General features: G+C 47.7%; 2 protein-coding genes across 10 annotated transcripts in view; one reads left to right on the top strand and one right to left on the bottom strand.

Annotated features, from left to right (window-relative positions):
- Cyfip2 (cytoplasmic FMR1 interacting protein 2) overlaps positions 1 to 20,373 on the bottom strand; it is a 117,271-nt gene that overhangs the window by 36,318 nt on the left and 60,580 nt on the right. For all 9 annotated transcript variants that reach the window (XM_021646393.2, XM_021646391.2, XM_021646396.2 and 6 more), the window contains 3 exons: positions 18,880 to 18,999; positions 14,280 to 14,479; positions 12,157 to 12,244 (listed from right to left, as the gene is read on the bottom strand). In XM_021646393.2, coding sequence (XP_021502068.1) covers positions 12,157 to 12,244; positions 14,280 to 14,479; positions 18,880 to 18,999 — 408 coding nt within the window. The remainder of the gene's footprint in view (positions 1 to 12,156; positions 12,245 to 14,279; positions 14,480 to 18,879; positions 19,000 to 20,373) is intronic.
- Positions 7,270 to 12,099, top strand: Fndc9 (fibronectin type III domain containing 9). Its single transcript, XM_021646399.2, has 2 exons — positions 7,270 to 7,394; positions 9,499 to 12,099. Exon 2 carries the CDS (start codon positions 9,506 to 9,508, stop codon positions 10,175 to 10,177), a length of 672 nt encoding a protein of 223 aa, XP_021502074.1. The 5' UTR covers positions 7,270 to 7,394; positions 9,499 to 9,505; the 3' UTR covers positions 10,178 to 12,099.

Genomic DNA, 20,373 nt, shown 5'->3' with positions numbered 1-20,373 from the left:
TGGTGTATACCCCGCAAGGGGATAGGACGGAAATCAGAGCTGGAAGCAGCGGATAGAACATGCCCTCAAATGCAGGTTTTGTTCAACATTCAAAACATCACAGAAGTCAGCGGTGTCCAGGACTTGGGCCGGGCAGCCCTCATCCTGGGGAAGAGGCTGGAAGAGAGGCACTCTCTTTTCCTTCCAAGGTGCCATCCCCACTGCCCTCTTGCTGAGTGTTTGTCCTTTTCAGCAGTCTCCCAAGCCTCCTTCCTCCCCCAAGGACCTCTCGGTGCCAAGCACCTCCTAGCAGCTCAAACAAAACATATTTTCAGGTAATATGGAGGCTGTTCAGCAGGACTTCCCAGTTTTAGGCAGAGGAGAAACACTTTGGAATTCTTTTTCCATACAAGGGTTAAAAAAAAAAAAATGACACCTCCTGCCCCAACCAACTTGGTACACTTAGGAGGTCTCTGGTACCAATTCTTATGCCAGTACAGGTGGAGAGTTCAGGCCTCAGTAGAACCAACATGAACTTTTCAGACTTCCATGCCACCTCCTTAGTGAACAAGCGCTCCTCCCCATCCCCAAATCCACCACAGACATGCAACAGGAAACACACACATGCAGAACGGGACACACACACACACACACACACACACCCAGAGGGCACCCCTCTGACCTGCTGGCTCAGCAGGAGGCTGGGCCCTATTGAGAAAATGTGGGAATAGGGGAGCCTGGGCATTTTCTGAGGTTCAGCAAAGAAAAACAGGAATGCAGTGTGACTCGAGACATTGAACATTTCCCACCCATCTTTCACCCGAACCATCTCCGCTCTCTGACTCAGGTTACGACCATAGTCCAGTGGGAAACTAGTTAGCTATCGTGCAGCTCATGCAAAATCAGATTTGTTTAAATCCAGATCAAGAAATAAATGAGCTCAGCTCAGGGCTCATTACCGGGCAGTGCCGGTTACAGTTTCTGGAAAGGCAAATGGCGTTTTTCTTTAGGTTTAATTTCATGTGTCATCATTGCATGTGTAGGATGTGTTAACACATGCTGCCTCAGAGGGCGACTTCTGGGGGTCAGTTTTAAACCTGGGTCATCAGGCTTGCACAGGAGGAGCTCCTATCCCCCTAGCTCATCTCAATGGTCCACAAACAAGACTTTAAGAAGAGGAAAGTGTCAAGGGTGTCAGAAGTGTAAGACCAGTCTTGGATACACAGGACTTAAAACCAAAACAAACCAAACCAAACCTAACACTGGCCATCTGCATCTCCACCTCTCAGTAGATGGTAGGCATAGCCAGCCACTCCAAACAATGAATTCTGTTTATCAGGCTAACCCAATTTGTAAGTACTTTGCATCTCTGCTCACTGGACTCACAAAATTACTGTTTTCAGAGATCCCGAGAGGAATTCAAACACATCCTGACTTCCTGTGTGTGTTACAGTTTCTCTAGTGGATGCCAGAAGTCCACAAACAAACATGGGCCTCTGACTGAAGCTGGAGGCCTGGCTAGCTGCAGCTCAGCTCTTTAAAACCACTGCATGTAAATATCAACAAGATGAAGGACTAACATGCCATAAGACCCTTGATAGGAAGATGCTTCCTGGGACAGATCCCAGTCCGCAGGTTCAGATCCATTGCTAGAGCTTGGGCAAAAGTGCTGACCTGCCTGCTTGTCACTTCTTGATTTACCCGTCAGAGCATGACACCATCCAGCCTCTGAGTTTCTTCCTGGGGGTTCTCTGTCCATGGGATGGATGGACCCAAAGGAGTTGTTGGAGAAAGCGAAAAGAAAGGATGCTTCTTTCTCTCTTGTGCCATGAGTTAAGTGCTTTGGAAAAAAATCAAAAGGATCTGGCCCTCTCAGCTTGGAGAGGTCATGCCCACTCTGTAACACGTGGTTTCTGGAGGAAATGAAAGACAGCTCTAACCCAAACCCCTTTCTTTAGAATCGGGACTCATTTGATGACACACAGCCACACAGAGGTGTGCTGCTTCTTGATGAGGATATTTGTTTGTTTCTTTGTTTGTTTGTTTCAGATGAGTCTCACTATGTATCCCTGGCTGGCTCTGAACTCCCTATGTACACCACAATGGCATCAAAATCACAACAAGTCTGCCTTCCTCTGCCTCCTGACTGCTGGGATTAGGTGTATACCACCACACTCTTTTAACTCCTTCATGCTGTCCAGCAGAAGAAATCACTATAAGCCTGGTACCTTGAAACATTTTTGGTAGCTATCAATCCAAAATTAGCACCACTGGTCCCACTTTGAGGTTCAGCTTGTCCACATTCCCCCCCAGAGGCTCCAGCAGAGAATCTCTTCTAGCTAGCAGTGGTGCCAGGACCCCTATTCTGCGGCCACATCACTCCTAGCTTCTAGTCTCTCTATTCAGTCTTCCTGTCACATCCTCCTGCTAGGTTGTTCTCTTTAAGGCCACTGGTGATACTTCAGCGCTCACCCTGACCATGGGCCGGTTCCTCTGCCCATGGCAAGGTCTCTCATTCATCACACCTGCACAGACTTTGTTCTAAAACAGCAAGGGCTCCAGGATGAGCGCTGGCTGCCTGTAGGGACCATCCTGCGCTATGACAGCTGGTGAGGCAGCACCATCTTCGTTTAGAATAGGACATCAGAGGTTCAAGCGGAGACGAGCAGGTTCTGCTGTAATCATAAAAGCCTTGTCCGGGGAAGCCATGCTGTGAAGCCCAGGAACACCAGTGATTGTGCCGTTGTGAGACTTTCTGATAGCGTTATCACCTGGGCTGGTGTCAATTCCCCAGGTCAGTCAAGGTGAGATGTGTTGATGCCCAAACAGATGCTCGATGAAGATGGACCCAGCTGGCTAGAGAGGTTTGGACCCTCTAATGGGGATGTGCTGGGAGGGCTGGAGGAAGTTCTATAATCAACCAATTCATGGCTGAGATAGAAGCACTGTGTGGCTCATGAAGAGAATGCTACCCAAAGGAAACAGCAACAGCTTCTAAAAGCCACAATACTGGGAAATGATTAAAAGAATGAATAATCTGCACTCAAATATGCATCGTTCTGAAGATAGTTTTATGCCATTGTAGAGCCCAGGGAAAATATCTTTAAAGTGTATTCTTTTTGATGGCACCCTTCCTTGTGGAAGTCCTGAGGCAGGTGTACTCGGATTCCAGAGCATGGGATGTTCACACGTGAAAATGGCTGGCTGGCTTCGGGCCTCCCAGTGAGGCTCTGTTCCTCCCAACTTCCCTCAGTTACATCCAGGCAGATCCATGTTCTCTGCATGGTCTCTTTGCTTGTCTGCAGCACTCTGGAGTCCACCGTGCTACACAGTCTTGTCTCTCTACCTCTCAAGAGATGATAACATCAAGGCAAAGCAGGGTGGCGTAGGGCAGAGGGTGGTGAACGGTGCAAGCCGGGGCCAGTCAGGAGCCCAGGTTATGTGACCACCTGGCCCAGGCTTGAAGCATCATTGTCCTGTCATCTGGCTTTGTGAGAGTCCAGTCAGCCTGGCTTTCCATGTCTGCTGTGTTTGGTTGTGATAAAAAGACCCACACTGTCTAGGAGAAACATGGAAAGTGCACCATGTGTTCCCAGCGGTTATTTCTGAGTTGTGTGATACCTTGGACCTTTCTACATTCTTTCATTTATACACAACAAGCACATGCATGAAAAAAAATTAAAACCAACAATGCTGATTTAGGTGGGAAAAGCAAGATAGTGCGTGCGATTGCTTTTGAGGGACTCGGGATGTAGCTTCAAGTGGCACAGAGGATGGTTCTGACCCAACGACCTTTTCCTAAAAGGTCCTAAACTACTGTTTCTGAGCCCAATTCCTCACAGGCTTGGATGGGTGTATCAGTAACATATTGATATCAAACCAACATCAAATCAGGCATTGCTGAGATTCCTACTGTATAATTGAGTAAATCAAAGCACGAGAGAGAGAGAGAGGAAATGAACTGAAGGCCACACGTGTCTCTGAGCTGGATGTTCTAAAGCAACGGTTCTCAACCTGTAGGTGGCAACAGGGCGCCCATTAGAAGGTGCCCTGCATTTCAGGTATTTACATTGCGATTCATAACAGTAGCAAAATTACAGTTATGAAGTAACAACGAAAATTATTTTATGTTTGGGGGTTACCACAACATAAGGAGCTCTATAAAAGGGTTGAAACAGTGGTTCTCAACCTTCAAAGGTGTAGTTGGGTACCATATCTTTAAGTACCAACCCAGCTCTGTCATTTCTTTACTTTGAGGAGGAGCAAGGGAGCCCCCATTCAAGGCTGATTTCCTATGAGAGGAATTTGTCCCTGAAACACGTAACAACCGGGAAGCACCTGGCCCAATGGCTGAAGCGGCCACAGTTGTACATACTGTGGAAAGCGGTGCCTGATGGTGGAGAGAAAAGGGGATAAACTGTTCTTATTGGTTGAAAGCTCCACTGGCTCAGTGCTGTGGGCAGATGGTAATAGCAGAGTCGGGGACCCTGTTTCCAACTCTGCCATTCATCAGTCACGTGGCCTGAGGAATGCCATGTCTCCTCTTGGGATTCCTTTTCACTCTTTTTGAGACAGCCTCTCATAGCCCAGGGTGACCTGGCACTTCTGACTTTTTGGCCTCGACCTCTGGAGTGCTTTGATTATAGGTATAAGCCGCCACATCCAGTATATGGAGGCCTGGGGGCTAAACCCAGCATGCTGGGCGAGCATTCTACTAACTGAACTACATTCCTAATCTCTTCTTCTCTGGGGACTGTGAAATGAGGGGCTGCTGGGCCTGACATTCTCCGAGTTTCTTAATTCCTCATATGAAGGGCCTAGGGGCACAGATAACACCCGGGAGCATTAAAAACAGATTCCCACTCTATGGAGAAAGGGAAGAGTGTTGCCTCATCCCTTCTGAGGCTAATTCTGGCATTTTTATTCCCCTCAAAATAACCCTTGAAAGGACACCTGCCAACTGCAGCATTGGCCCTTCTGTGGAGCGGGGATGCTCTGTGGGGCAGCACCATTGGCATCTGAGAGACGAGACTTGCTGTGCACTTTCCTACAGCGGACTTGAGGCGGTCTGGAGTGATGGATCTGCCAGCCACTTCTGTTAAGACGGAATGCCAAGAGAAGGCCGGGGACACCTGTCAGGTCAAAAACACTGTGCACCCTGGGACTCCAGGCCTCCAGGGCCCCTTAGCCCGGCAGGTGGTGACTCACTAGGCAGCTTCTCCTAGCTTTCTTATGGCCATTGATTGTGGCTCATCAGATGACCTTCATAGCTCTACTAAGATGCTTTGTCCAGGAACCAAGGAGGAGGACGCCGACTTTTAAAAAATATATATTATCTTTAACTGATGCACAGTCAGATTGTATGCAATTATGGGAAACAGCATGACATTCAGTGCACACAGATCTCCGTGATGACTGGCATATCCATTACCTCAGACGTTTATGGACTGAGGACATACTCTGAAACAATAAACAATAAGTCGCTGTCAATCACAGCTATCTTAACACGCCATAGAACATTAGAAGTTATTCCTTCTATTCAGCTGCCCCTTTGCCTACTTTCCCTCTATTTCTTACTTTCTCCAGGCTCATGTGACCACTGTTTTGCTCTGGAGACAACATATTCACATGCATCTGCATACACACACTCAAGTGTGTGCGCACACACACACTAATATAAAAAAACAACAACTTAGAACTCATCCCTACCCTCCATCTTAGACACTTTCGGGCTCCTGTAGAGATGATGGTTACATACTCTTCTAATGCTGAGGAGACTAGGAAGGGATATGATAAACAGAAAGGATGGAAGTGCAGCCAGGATTCCGCAAAGAACACACATACTGGGTGCCATCTGCCCCAAGAACACGAAACGGTTTCCGTGTCTCGCGTCAATTCCAGGTGACTGACTGGCAAGCAGCTGCTCAGATGTCTGTACTGAGAACTCCAGGGCTGACTGTGAGCCCAACCAGAAGGAGAGCTGTGCTAAAATTCCTAGAATGCTGTGACAAATTCGCACAAACATGGTGGCTCCCAAGTGACAGAATGTATCCTCTCACAGTTCTGTAGACAAGAAGCCTGAAATCAACATGTCTGCGGGACCACGCTTCCATCAAAAGCTCCAAGGGAGGACTTTTCCTTGTTTCTCCCCACTTCTGATGTTCATTGGCTCATCTGCCTGTCTCCACACAGCCTCTTCCTTTTGTGCGTCTCTGTGTCTGCAAACCTTCTCCTTTCTCTAAGAAGGACTCCAGTCAATAGATTTAATCAAGGATGATTTCATCTTGAGACCCTTAGCTAATTACCACCCACGAAGATTCTACTTCTAAATAAGGCAGGTTCTAAAGCCGATGCCAAGGAGCCACCGTTCAACCCAGTTCAAGAGACGTGATGGTTGAGCAGTCTTGAAAGGCTACAGGTAAATGAAATGTTAGTACCAATATCCACTGCCCCCACTGGAGTGTTCACGGCTTTACAGATGAAGGAACTAGGATCCAGACAATAGAAGAGGCTTGCCCAGAACCACAACATAAGAGCAATGCAGGAAATGAGAAGAAAGTGGGTGGGTGGAGGGCAGGGGGAGACACAGTTACAGGGGAGAAGTAGGATGGGAAAGGATCGGGATGAATTTATAGTTCGCCCTGGAACCAAGAAGGGCATCTTTGCATTTGAAACCATTATTCACAGATCTAGATAGAGTAAGCAAACGATCATTAGCCAGACTGGAAGATGGCTCAGCAGTCAATCCCTTGCCTGCAGGAGCCTCAGGACCTGGGTTCAAGCCCCAGAACCTACATAAAAATGCTGGGCATGGCGGTGTTTGTAATCTCAGAGCCTCCAAAGCTCACTGGCCAGCTAGCCTTAGCCTGCGTTGGTGTGATTCCAGGCTCACAGGAGACTGTCTCAAACAGGAAGCAGCTAGTACTTGAGAAATGACACTCCACACAGGTATGATATAACGTGTACATGTGAACCTGAACACGCACGCGCGCGCGCGCGCACACACACACACACACACACACACACACACACACAGAGATACACACAGAGAGAGGACAAGCCGACTACAGAGAAAATACAGGAGCACCAAAAGAATGTAATATCTTGGGGATCAACCTGCAGAACATGCTCCCCATTTTTTGGCTGAAGGAAACAAAGTTCGTCTCACTGGGCAAAAGCCTTTGCAGACTGGTCCCTGAAAGCATAGTGCGTAGATGCCTGCTGGTTGCCATGGTGAATGATGCCGATCTGAAGAAATGAATAATGTGAACGTTGGGGGCGACTGTGGGATTACTCAGTGGTGAGACAGACATCAAGGAGAGCCTAGTGCGGAGGAGGGAGAAGCATATCCTCTCTGATTTGGTCCACTCTGTCTCAGAGGGGAGAAGTCTAACCAGACCTACTGCGAGCATCAGGTAAGACTCATGGATGTCTGTCTTGGAAATAAAAATGGCTTTTCCTTTCACACTCAGCCAGGAGAAGGGCCAGGCTGTGGGAATGGCTAAAAATGGGAAGAGTTCAAAAACAGAAGGCAGGGAGAAAAATAAATATGGGGAGATGGATTTGTCCCTGGATGCTGAAGATGCTGCTGCCATGCTCAGCAGATGCTCCTAAAAATGTCTGCTCCAAGGAACTCGGGCTACAAAATAGCCAGCAGCAGAGGGAAGGGAAACAGAAGGCACGGTATGTGTGTGAGAGCAGGATTCCCAATTACCCTGATGGGAGGGCTTTACAGAGCGCGGAGCCTATATATGATACAGTATGAATCCGACCCATTTATGGCAGTTGAAAATGTGTTGGCTGAACATGTGGGTCCCTGGGTGGGGAGATGGGCATGTATGAAGAGACCAGGGAGGGAGGGGGAGGAAATCAGTTTCCTTCCCGCAGCCATCCTTGAAAGGTTCTGCACGGATCTGTCTCATCTTTTTCATTTCCCAATTACGGGGCAGGGATTCCCAGCCAAGTGGAAAAGAGTAATTCCTTTCCCCAGGTATTTCATTGTCTTTAGGGAAGAAAATCAAGGATTGAAAAATTACCTCACCTCACATAGCCGCATTTCCCCTCGGCATCTACCCTAACAGCGCGAGCACAGAAACAGAAATCGGTTTGGCTTAACATTCACTTCAGGCTAACATCTGACTGTGCCATTTCAGTCTACAATACGATCTGCTCTTCTGGTATGGAGATGAGGAATGGAGAGCAAGGCACAGGGAGACAGTTACGGGGACATATAGAGGCTGGCTACCATTGTCTCCAGATTTCTGGTCAGGGGAAATTCAGAAGGGGATTTTTTTTTCTCTCTCTCTCTCAGACAGAATGAAAGAAAACCCAAAAACCTCGAAGCCTCTCTTACCAAAGCAGAAAGGCTGGCAGCTGAACAGGGCTCGGCTGACTTGTCCGGCCCCAGCCACCAGGGCCCTTCATTTAGCAAGAACGTTCTGTGATTAAACCCAGTGGCTTTGCCTAGCAATACAGTGGCTAAGTTCCCTCTTTTTCTGCGAGCTGAGATGCCCGGCTGCTCATCTGTAAGATGGAGTGTGTTGTTGTATGAGAAGCCATCTAATACAGCCTGGATTTAAGAACTGTTTGCTTGCTATGTGAGTGGCTAGACCAGTGGTTCTCAATCTGTGGAGCACAGTGGCACTGGGGATGGAATGACCCTTTCACAGAGATCAACTAAGACCACAAGACAACACAGATATTTACATTATAATTCATAACGGTAGCAAAATGACAGTTAATGAAGTAGCAACAAAAATCATTTTATGATGTGTGTGTGTGTGGGGGGGGGTTTACCACAACATGAGGAACTGTGTTGAAGGGTGGCAGCATTAGGAAGGTTGAGAACCACTGAGTTAGACAGTTACAAATAGTCATGGCACTATTGTGGCTTTTAGAAGTCACTATTAGAAGAAGTTAAGTTATCCTGGCAGCTGATGACCTTGAACTGAGAAGCTAATTTCTTGTACCATGGGCTTTCGAAAAACAAAACAGTAGCAGAAGCTTTAAGGTGGGCTCCAGCGTGAATCTCCACTAGCCACAGGACAACTCAGAGTCTAAACAAACAAACAAACAAACAAACAAACAAAACCCAAGCCACTGGGCAGAATAACAGTTCATAGCCCTCAGAGCAGAGAACGGATGTCAGGGAATCTGAGAATCATAAGGCAGGCCCTCCAAGATTCCACTGAGCTCACTTTATACTGCCAGTGTTCGAAAGGGCTGGGAACATTGCAGTCAGTAATGGATTTCAGCCAGGATGGGGAATGACTGGAGCGTTGCGGGTGCATCTTAGGCCTGAGGGCTACAAGCTTTGTCATGAGCCGGCGCTCATTCCTAACTGTGTTCTGCCACTTGTTTGACAGCTTAACCTCTGGACCTTATTTTTGTTGTTGTTTTGTTTTTTGTCTATATAATGAAGTACTTTTGGCCACCTCACACGCTGAGCTAGCAGTTGGCTAGGATTCTGTCAAGTACTGGTGTAGGGGAATGTCACTCTTCACTGTGATTTGGTTCCAGAACCGGGATGAACATTGAGGTTGGGAACGTGTCTCACACGGGAGCCATCATCTCCTGGTCGTCCTCGGAGCCCTGCTTGGAGGACTATTACCATATTATGTACAGGCCCAACTGGAACAGCATCTTCTCCGGCTACCTGCGCTATAGCTTCCATCACGAGGAGAAGGTGCCTCGGACCATCACCTCCGTGGCGTTAGAACACCTTGCCCCTTCCACTCTCTACTTCCTCTGCATCAGCTGCAAGAAGGCTGCCTTCCCATACAGTCACTACTGTACCATGTTTCACACCCTGGATAAGAGTCCACTGGCTGCGGGGGGCTCCCTGGTGGACCCTCAAATTTCCCTCTGGGTGCTGATGGCCATCCTGCTGGCTTGCTTCACGGCTGTGTTGGCCTTCATCTGCCTCCAGTTCTGGTGCATCCGGTGTCATGAGCCGAGATGGTCTTACAGAGCCGGCCACATGGAGGAAGCCAATGGGTTGGTAAGATGGCCGGAGGACACCCCAGCTCTCGGTCAGAGGGAAGAAGACATGCAGGGGCTCCCCCTGGTGGAACTTCCACGGAAGAACTCTGGGGCCAGAGCTGAAGCTGAGCCAGAGGCTGAAGCCAACCAGGATGTGGTGGCCTTAGCTAGAGAGGGTGGTGACCAACCCGCCATCTTGCCTCACTATAGGGAGTGAGTGAAGTGCAGGAGATGCTCCATTTCACGTAGCCTAAAACGCTCTCCATAGCAAGTCCTATGTGAAAATTTGCCTGTAGACCACCCACTTCTCTCCTCGTGAATGTCAGCGCTGTATGAATGAGTGAGGTTGGATGGATGCCACACAACAACGGTCCCGAAGCTGGAAAATGGACCCTCAAGGTATGCCAGGGACAAACAAGGCATTATTTCTGTATTGTCCCTGTGGAGGCCTAGTTAAGAACTTAAGACCTTGTTTCAATATTAAAACCAACCACGGCTGTATAACAGACAGTACAAGTAGCTAGACCTGAATCTGACACAGTTCTCGAAAGGAATGCCGTGTCAGTCATCTGTTTAAAGGTACGAAAGCCTCAGCCTGCACCTCCAGGTTAAATTTTTTTTTTTTTAAGCCACAGACTGGTTTATCACTTTTATTAACAGCTAAGACCTTTTATTTAAATTGACCACAGCTTTCAAACATAGACTCTCAGGAGACAGCTTTGTATAACCCCGGAAACAGAAATCCATGCCTCTGTTGTTATAAGCAGAAGGGAACAGAAGAAAGGATAAACACAACAAGCAAGATGACATCAAATTGGATGACTACCACCTTGCCAATGAATCCTGGGCTTAAGACCTGCTCTCTTGTGTTTGGTAAAGAGGTAGGCCAGCCAGTGCAGAGGAGAGTAGCATCAACGCTAGCGTCAATGCCTTTCCTTTCCATAACATAAGGTTCGAAAGGGAACCGAAAAGGGAAGTGTGCCTCTTGGTTTGTGAACCATGTCTGTGAGCCCCCTCAAATGATGTCTGCAGGCCCTCCCCATTCTTTTCTTTCTCCTCAGACCCCCTGTTTTTTGGGGTGAGGGTAGTCTTACTACACAGCCTTGGCTGACTAGAACTTGCCATGGAGACCAGAGTGCCCCTGAACTCGCAGCAGTCCTGCTGCTCTTCGTGTTACAAGCTTCTCTCGGTTTGAGGAAATTGCCTCCAACAGCCTGGCTCCTCTGGAGAAGACACCTGCCCTCCCGAGCACCCTCCTCACACCCTGCAGGTGTCCCATCCAGAGCTTCTCCAGCTTAACCACACCTCTAAAGCCGAAGATCTCTTGACCTCACACCATCATATTCATCTAAGCCTATCTCTGCTTACGTTGAAAAAGGGGGACCAAAGGTGGCTGTTTTTGCTCTGTCAGCAAGAAAATCACTGCCCTCTCTCTTGGTGGTAGACATGTTTTACCCTTACCGTGTCTTTCCTTATTCCTTCCATACGAGCCCCTATTATAAGGATTAAATCTATACATACTGTGACATCGGTGGGACTTGGTGAAAACTATTCCCTACCACAAATGTGGAAATGAAGTATGGCTGGGTGTAGGTTATGTCTTCTTCATCTTTGATGTACAGTGAGCATTTACAATCTAACCCATGTCTGGCCTCAAAGGGGTATATACTAAATGTTATTGGATGGATGAATGGCTAGAAGGACGGAAGGCAATAGATCCTACGGGGACAATTAATTGGAATGAGGATGTGCACGTGTGAATAAAAGCTACACGAAATAGAGGAGACCTTCCTCTCAGAGACAGCTCCCGACACTTACAATAGCCTTCAAGCTCTGCCTGCAAACCCCTTATATTTACAGAGCTCAGAATCCCAGAGTCACTAGACCATGTTGTAATGAACCAACCTAGAAACGGGAGAACCTGGGAAGCCCCAGGGAGTCTCCCCATGTACCCACTAACCTCAGCATAACACTCACCCTTCCCCTGAGCTTCCACCCAGCTTCCCCACTGCCGGAGCTTTGTACCCCATCCCTGCTGGCTGTGAACCAATAAAGATGGACCTGCTTGCAGTGCCTGGCTCTCAATGTACCTCTCCAACAATATACCCTCTGGCTTTGCTGACTCTGGGAACGCCTTCCTATTCGTTTTTTCCTCACTCTGTCTGTCACAGGCGGGATGGGACAGGACTAATTTACCTTGGATCCATAGAGGTAATAAGGCTGGACGTTGGCGGGTTTATCTCGTTGCGGTTCTTGGGTGAAAGGGATGGCAGTTCGGACAAAACTAGGAGAAAGGAGACGGACGGGCAGTTAACTGAGGGTGTCCTAGGACGTCCTCCCACGGGCAGGAGACAGCAGAAGCCCCTCCCACTGACACCTGCCTCATGGCGTGTCCTAGATGGCTGCCTATGTGGAGCTGCGCTCTCCTGATAACCCCCTTGGCTTACTGCACGCTCTCCCATTCTTCTCCAAAAATGGGGAAACTTGGAGCCCAGGAGGCAAACTCTGGGGTTGACTGAAAGACCTAGCTGAAGAGGCAAGCTCTGGGGTTGATTGAAAGATGTAGCTGAACAGGCAAGCTCTGGGGTTGATTGAGAGAGCCTGTTTCAATGAGTAAGGCGGAACAGCAACTGAGAATGATTCCTGTCATCAACCTGGGGCGTTATGTGTGTTCACATGCATGCATGCACACCCACACACTCATGTGCCCACACATATTCAAACATACATACATGCATACAACACACACACACAAGTAGGGGACAAAGCACCCCCCCACACACACACACAAAGATAGCACCATTCCCAGTACATGGGCTGTTCACAGCCAGGCTCAGCTCATGTGTTGTCATGGCTGGTGACAAGACAGGCTATATAGTTTGTGGCCAGGCTAAACTTTGTAGTCCTGACGCAAATGCGCGATAAAGTCAAATCTTTAGAAAGCTGGGCTCGTGCTGCTCAATGTGAAGATTCAGGCACATCTGTGAGCAGAGTCTTTTTGTATCCTTCCAGGCATCCAATGGGGATTCAGTCCACACACCCCTGACCCTGGCTCCAGGGGCGGAAAGGCTTCACCTACAGACACTTTCCCCCTACAGACACTTTCCTCCATCTTTGTGTTCTCCCTTGGTTTGCAAATATAGCGGCTAAGGCCCTGTGTGAACAAAGGATTAAGTCTCATTTCTACTTTAGTGCTTGCCTGAGAGCTGTGTGCCCCTTCCAGGAGGCATGTTTCACTCTGTAAAAGAGACCTGTTTTGCACACACATGTTCAGGTATGTGCATGTCCTTCCAAGGCACAATTTGATCACAGCGCCATCCTTCATCAAACTCTCCCAGGGCTAATGAACACGTGATGATCCTATTGTGGCCTACAGAGCCTATAATCTGTTTCTGGGTCAAAACTTCTAGGGTCTGGCACCAAGTGGTTTATTTTTTACACATTTAAACACATTAAGACTTTGGGGGAAGTTTCCTTGTGGCAATTGTCACAACAAAGCTTTAGGCCAGGATACACCAAAACTCCTTTGCAAAGTACATCTCTTTAGTAAAGCACCTGTGACCTTTCCTACAAGAATGGTTCTACTGCCTGCGGAACAGTTCTCGGGATAAGGGCCTAGGGAAGAGCAGTCTGTGATAAGCATAACAGCAAACTCTTTTGCAAAGTACATGGGACCTCCTTCCTGAGGGTGGGTCCTATTGACTGAGAGACAGTGCTCAGGATTCTGGGCCATTCCGTGAGGGCTGGCTTTACAGAACCGCAAAGATTAGCAGGTATTAATACACCCAGCCATTCCCGACCTTCTGGATGGAAAACAAGTGCCAACTTCTTATATCGAAGAAGAAAGCCCGCGTGTTTAACACTTCTGGCTGTTCTGGTGCTTACCTGTGAGCTCCTGCCTTCCGCAGGCTGCCTTTACCCTCTATCCGTTTCTAACTCCCCTAGTGCTACTTTCATCCCCAGCTTCTCCGTTATGTACAAGCTTTGCCCACGATAGACTCCTGCTGTTTGCCTTATTTATTCCTGCTGATCCTTTACCACCCACCTCCTGCATCACTTTCTTGGAGGAGAAAGCCTTCTCTGAGGTTTGCATCGTTTCCAAACTGGGCCAAGTCAGGTTAGACCGCTCCAAGCACCTGGACAGTAGTGGTTGTTCACCGTGGCATTGTCACCTCCACCACAGAACCTATACCCAAGAGCATCTCCACACCAACACTCATCACGGCAACAAACAGAACCGCTCGGCCCAGTTTGGAGGCAACTGACCACAGCCTCTTTTCCTGCCCTGCTCAGTGCCCTGGGCACAGGGATTCCCTTACCGGTTTGTGGATCCATTATAGCAGTAGTTGGGGAGGAAATCAAAGTTCAGCTCCCAGAAGACATGCAGGGTGATCCGGCCATAGGGGGCAGACACATTGTGATTGGCCTCCCGGAACATGGCGTCGAAGCTGTCTAGTGTCATGTGCTTACAGAGGAGTCGATGTGTGAGCCGGTTAATCTCCAGCAGCCACTCCAGCTCCTGACGAAGAGAGAAACCAAGGCTGCTAAAGAGCTGCAGGAAACACACACACACAGACACACACACAGAACATGCCCTACATCTAGAGACTACTCTCAGACAACCTATGACCTCCTGTATACCGACTAGGACCCCTCGCAGTGGCACAGGACAATGCTCCCTTCTTCTGATACTCTTAGAACAAGAGAGGGTAGGAAGGCTACATGGAACCAGGAAGGAGACTGTTGGCAACCTACAAACCCCATTTGCTGCCCTTTGGGTGAAAGTGTGTCTGTGTGAATTTAGGTTTCTTCATTGGTGAGGAAAAGGCCTGTCCCTTAGGGTCCAGTGTCATAAGTAATGCTGTGACTGAGTCTCGGTAGAGATCATTTCTCCATCCTGGAGAAAGTGCTAAATAAATAGGAGCTACCACCTACTTAGGGCTAATTATTCAACTGAAATATGACATTTCTAGGTTTTGGCAATGTTGTATGATTTAAATAAATTAGCACATTATATATATATACGTACATATATTACATATAAATAGCACAGATACATAACAGCATAATTAGCATATGCATATATATGTACATATATATATGTATAAATGCTCATCAAAGCCCTATGAGGTCAGTACTGCTGCAGTTCTTACACATGTGAAAACTGAGGCTTTGTGAAGTTGAATTATTTGGCTTTAGATCCAGGAACTGGGCTCTAAGGTACCATTCTTAACCATGATCAAATTACCACTGGAATGTTTAAAGGAGGTGGGTGTGTGTAGGTGTGTGTGTGTGTGTGTGTGTGTGTGTGTGTGTGTGTGTGTGTTTAGAATGCCTCCTCCTTTGGACCTCAGGTCCTGAGGCACATGAGGCACCTGTAGTCTGTCTGCACTCAGCCCCAGTGACCACCAACTTGTGTGTGCCAGAGGCTCTGATCGTTTGGAGTTCCACCTTCACGAAGAGGGTGAGCTCAGAGTTTAGGTCTGCACGGAGCAGGATGCTGTATTTGTTGGGAAATAAAATGATAATGAAACCCTTCAGGTTGGGTTTCATTTCTTGTTGCTCTGCAGCTTGTCGGTCATTATTATCCAAAAGAATCACAGTCCAAATGGGAAGAAAAAAGCTCGAGTTCTGGGGCACCTGAGGCCACTGTGGCCAGGCTTTGGTGAGGCCAGCTTTAGAGAGTGGTACCTCTCTTACTATTACTGAGGGGAGAATCAAGACGACCAGAAGGCCAATAACATGCCCAAGGTCACACAACGAGAACAAACAAGGGCTTGGGATGGCATTCTGATTCTTTGGATTCCAAGTCATTCTTGGTCTCTGATCCAGCTGGAGAGACAGACAGAAGAGGCAAGAGGTCCTTCGAAAGGGGAACGTGACGTAAATAAAGTCTGCTTTTATATTCTAAAACCATATTGGGATGACAGGGGCCAGCTTTCCCGGTGAGTCACTGGCCGCAAAGATTTGGCTCCCTTCTCATCAGCCACAAGGACCCTGTAGCCTGACAAGTCCACTTTGGAGGGGTCAAGGCTTCTGCCCACACTTCCAACATTGCAGCTTGGGAACCCTGAAACTCAAGCTGCATGGCTGCAACCTGGGAGTGCAGGCAATAACTGTAAATACTAACAGCAATGGGGCCAAGCAGGCCATGAAAGGGAGACTAATTGAAGTAGAAAAGGAATCTTAAGGGATGGGTTATCTGAGGCAGGGTGGGGAACCCTATCATATAGGGGTGTGCCTGCTGCTTTGATATTTTAGCTGATTTTTGCCATGCTACAATGGGCTATGGATGGTAGACCCTTAGTACTCCAAAGAACGCTAACACTTGGATTTCAACCACGGGTGCCCGTCAGAAGGATGTTCTCAGTCTCTGTACCAAGAAGTACATGAAGGACAGAGACAGCCTCAGCTTTCTGCTGCTGTCTCTTGGGGCTGAGCTGATTCTACTGCATCTCTGTCCCCATTCGCTGCGGATTGGTAATACAGTAAACAGATATTAATGGCAACTGCTAATGAGTGCCTTTTGAAGATCACTGAGCCCTTAGCACACTGTGGTACCCTGTTTGGGGGAAGATAATGAGACCAAGGGAACAAATTCTCCTAAGGTTCTACGACTTTTAAGTTTCCTGAACTTGAGTTAGTGTTACAGGGGTGGGCAAAAGGGAGACAGTACTCAACTGCAACACAAAGGCAAAATGAAACAGCCGAACGGGCAGTTTCAAAGAACCAGGCGACAGAGAGGTGGAATGAGAGAAGGAGGGGCTGGCTAGGTTAGAGCAACTGGAACTCTGAGAGGTCAGGGAGATTCCAGCAGGCATCGAAGAATTAAACAGAGGAGGCGGGGCGAGCTTTGCATCCAGCGTGCCTGTGGGGATGTCAGGATGACTGCAAGCTCAGGAGAGCCAGGCCTGCTTAAACAGTGCAGTCAGCCGGATGATAGCTGCCATCTGGGAACCCTAGTCTGGTGCTGTCTGAGCTCTTCCTGCATCTTAGTTGGAGGTTTCCAAATGTTAGGTGTTGCCTCAAGATTTCAAATACACCAGTAGCCAGAGAGTGCACAGCCTGCCAGCCTGTGAGACTCCCTGCTTAGCACACTTACACAAAACGAGGTGACTGTCTCCCCAAGTCACACACAGTGACTCCCACATTTTAGAGCAGAGTTTTGGAGGTGGAAGGGAAGGGCACAATCCTCTGTTTGTTTCTGCCATTGCCTGGAGGCAGAGGCTGCTCAGCTAAGGCCTGCAGGAACCGTGTCTACCCCCAAGGAGAGAGGCTCCCTAGGGGTTCCTACGAAGGCTTCCCAGGAAGAGGATGTTCTGGGTGGGGACCAATGTCTCATCTGATTAAACCAGGGCTTTCACCTCATGTTTTCATTTTGTTCTAGCCAAGAGAACATTCAGTGTCTTCCAGGGAGTGGGAAGAAGCCATGAACACCTGCCCCCGCATAAGTGGAAAACAAGAACACACAGCTAAACAAAAGAGAAGAAACACAAACTCCCACCTCTTGAGAGAGATAAGTGCTGAGGACATTTTAACATGTACAAAACAAATCTGCGTTTCCCAAGAGAGAGGCAGCCTAGTGGTTTCAGGAACGTGAGCTCTTTATTCCAGTTTCTTGTAAGTAATGCAAGATTCAAGTGAGTGGTTGGGTCTAGCAGATGCTGTAAATATCAGCTCCCCCCTCCCCTCCCCGAGAACCCTGCAGCCCCATAGTTCTTCTCTTGCTCCTTTTCTTAAAAAGCTATTACTTGTTTGGCTGGAACCCTTGCTTGGCCCTGCACAAGCCAGGAAACCCCATCTGCTCTTTTTTCCTCAACCCTGCCTGCAAGGAGGAAACTCCGGGCTAACATGTCATCATCATTCCCCTCTCTGCATTTCAGACAGTTTACCCAAGAGCGCCCTCTCAGGGGCTCAGTGTTTAACCGTATATGGGCACAATCCCAGCTCCTAGCTGACGCGTCATCATTCCTTGCCTAAACTCTATAAAAACCCCCTCGCTTTAGCCCAGACGCAGGACTTCACTGACCTCCATCTGGGAGATGTCTGCTGCTTCCTAATAAACCTGCCTGTAGCTGCTTTTGATCTGGCCTAATCTGGCCTATACCCACATCACCAAGGGAGAGAAAAAGCCTATTATTTCTTATTAAGTGTTTATCAACTACGAAGACCCATTCCAAATTCTTCCCAAGTCTATTTCTACTATATCTTGATGGCTCCTTTACTTTAGAGATGAGGAAACAGGCTTGGTGAAGATGTAGAACTTGGCCAAGATCACAGAGCTAGTAACTGTCAGGGGCAGGATTGGAATAATATGTCTGTCTGATTCTGGTGTCCTAGTTCAATGCACTTCCTGCTCCCTCTCAGAGAGAAAACTGACAGGGAGCAATTCCAGCTGCTGTCTTCTAGAAGGGGACAGGTTTATTCCTGACTGCAACAGAGCAGGCTGAAAACTCTGCAGGGCATGGTGCAAAATGAAAACACAGGGCAGTATTCAAAACCATTCAGTATTTCAAGATGGAGACACACCGGAACAAATAACCCACCATAGAGCCCTTCCCGTCCATCAAGGGCTACACACCCTTCACGTGACCTTGTGCTACCTTCACTAGCTTCTCTGGACTCTGCCTGCTTGCTCCACTCTGTAGATCCCAAAGACATTGTCAAACCTGAGGGATGTCACCTCTGTTCTCAAGGAGATTCTCTTCCTCTCCCCTCACCTGGCTACCCGTCTATAAGGATGATAAAATCATTCGCATTCCATTCAAGTCTTTTTTTTTCCCCCAGATACTCTGGTCAGGTGTGAAAGAAGTCCCCTGCCTCTCTTGAACTAGCCCGGAAGAGCTAATAACTATTTCCAACTGGGCATCTATCTGAAGCCTCTTAGAGCAGAAAGCTAACAGGCCTCCTGTATCTTACCACAATGGAAGTCAGGTCTTCACTCTCAAAGCGGCTGATTGCCTGGTCCAGGGATTTGTACATGGCAGCCGAAATGCGCTGGGTAATGAGCCTGTTCAAGTCAATTGATCTACCCAACAGCTGAATGGTAGAGGAAGGGGGCGGGGGGGGGGGAAGAAAGTTACTTAACATCTACACAGACAAGTAAATACGATGCATTGGTACAAAACTGTACTAAAATTATAAAGAGTATTACTGGGACAAGGGAAGACTGTATGTAGAAAACAGCATCACAAAATTTATTGACAATGGTAATTCCATTTAATTTTTAATCTATGTGCATACTATATGTATATATGGCATATGTGTAATGAGTATGCATGCTTGTGGGAGGAAGAGAAAAATGAACTCAATACAGTGAAACACGCATCATCATGTTTGGCTAGCCTGGAAACAGCTGTGTATTGTACTATTCTGACTTTCCTGAAGGCTCTACATAAATGGTTCTCAATGTGTGGGTCATGATCCCTTTGGGGTCACATATCAATATTCTGCATGTCAGCTATTTACATTACAATTCAGAACAGTAGAAAAATTACAGTTACAAAGTAGCAACAAAACAATTCCTCAACACAAGAAACTGCATTAAAGGGTCACAGCATTCGGAAGGTTGAGAACCACTGCCTGACTTAAAATCCATGGAGGGAAAAAAACAACTCCGTTTCGGCTGTGGGAGAAGGCTTGGGGCAAGCTCTGATCTCTGGGAAATGCTTCTGCTGACACCCTAGATTCAGTCCTAAGGTTCATTCTGTGTCTTCCTGTTTTCTGTTTGTCTCCAGGGAGCAGTAGCCACCTTAGCAATGGCCTACTTTATGCCTCCATGGGAGTGACTTTAAAAGCAAGCATATGAAGGGCCGATTAAAGGGTGGAAAAATATAGCTTAAGATAATTTCCACTGGGATCCACACAGGCATTATTGCAGATGCTTTGAAGATAACAATAACCATTTATTCAGCACCTGCTGTGTGCATTGTGCTTTGCTAGGTGCTAAGTGATTACTCTTAAGTATTATTTATTTTAGAATAAATTTCCTACTAACAAATTTAGGTCCCATAAAGGGATCCCGTGGCTAATTCTGCATGAAGCTGATGATGCTAGTCTTTTGAAAGTTATGTTTTTCTCTCTTGTGACTAGGCACAGGCAATGGGTGTCCACAGAGTTCAAGATAGATTCTTTCCTGTTCATCTCAGCATCTTGGCCTCAGCTCTGCTCATGCACAGAGACCAAGGACCACACAACAACCGCACAGAGATCACCGCACACAGGCTGTTCTGCCAGAAGTCTGGCAGGGAGAGTTTAGGGTCTGTGGTGGTGGTCATTATGCCTCTCCAGAACAACAGAGATATTTGTTCTTATCCCCAGCAGGATCTTCTCTACATCTGGGATCAGGAGAAACCACTGGATAAAAACAAACCAACGTCTACCCCAGATTTAGCTTGATGCACTTCATTTAAA

This window comes from Meriones unguiculatus, chromosome 11 (genome assembly GCF_030254825.1).
Source record: "Meriones unguiculatus strain TT.TT164.6M chromosome 11, Bangor_MerUng_6.1, whole genome shotgun sequence".
Lineage (NCBI taxonomy): Eukaryota > Metazoa > Chordata > Mammalia > Rodentia > Muridae > Meriones > Meriones unguiculatus.
Note: the sequence above shows the minus strand (reverse complement) of the source record. Positions and strands in the feature narration are given on the sequence as shown.

Excerpts from the sequence above, each read along its gene's own strand:
- Fndc9 (XM_021646399.2), top strand. The coding sequence starts at position 9,506 with ATGAACATTGAGGTTGGGAACGTGTCTCACACGGGAGCCATCATCTCC.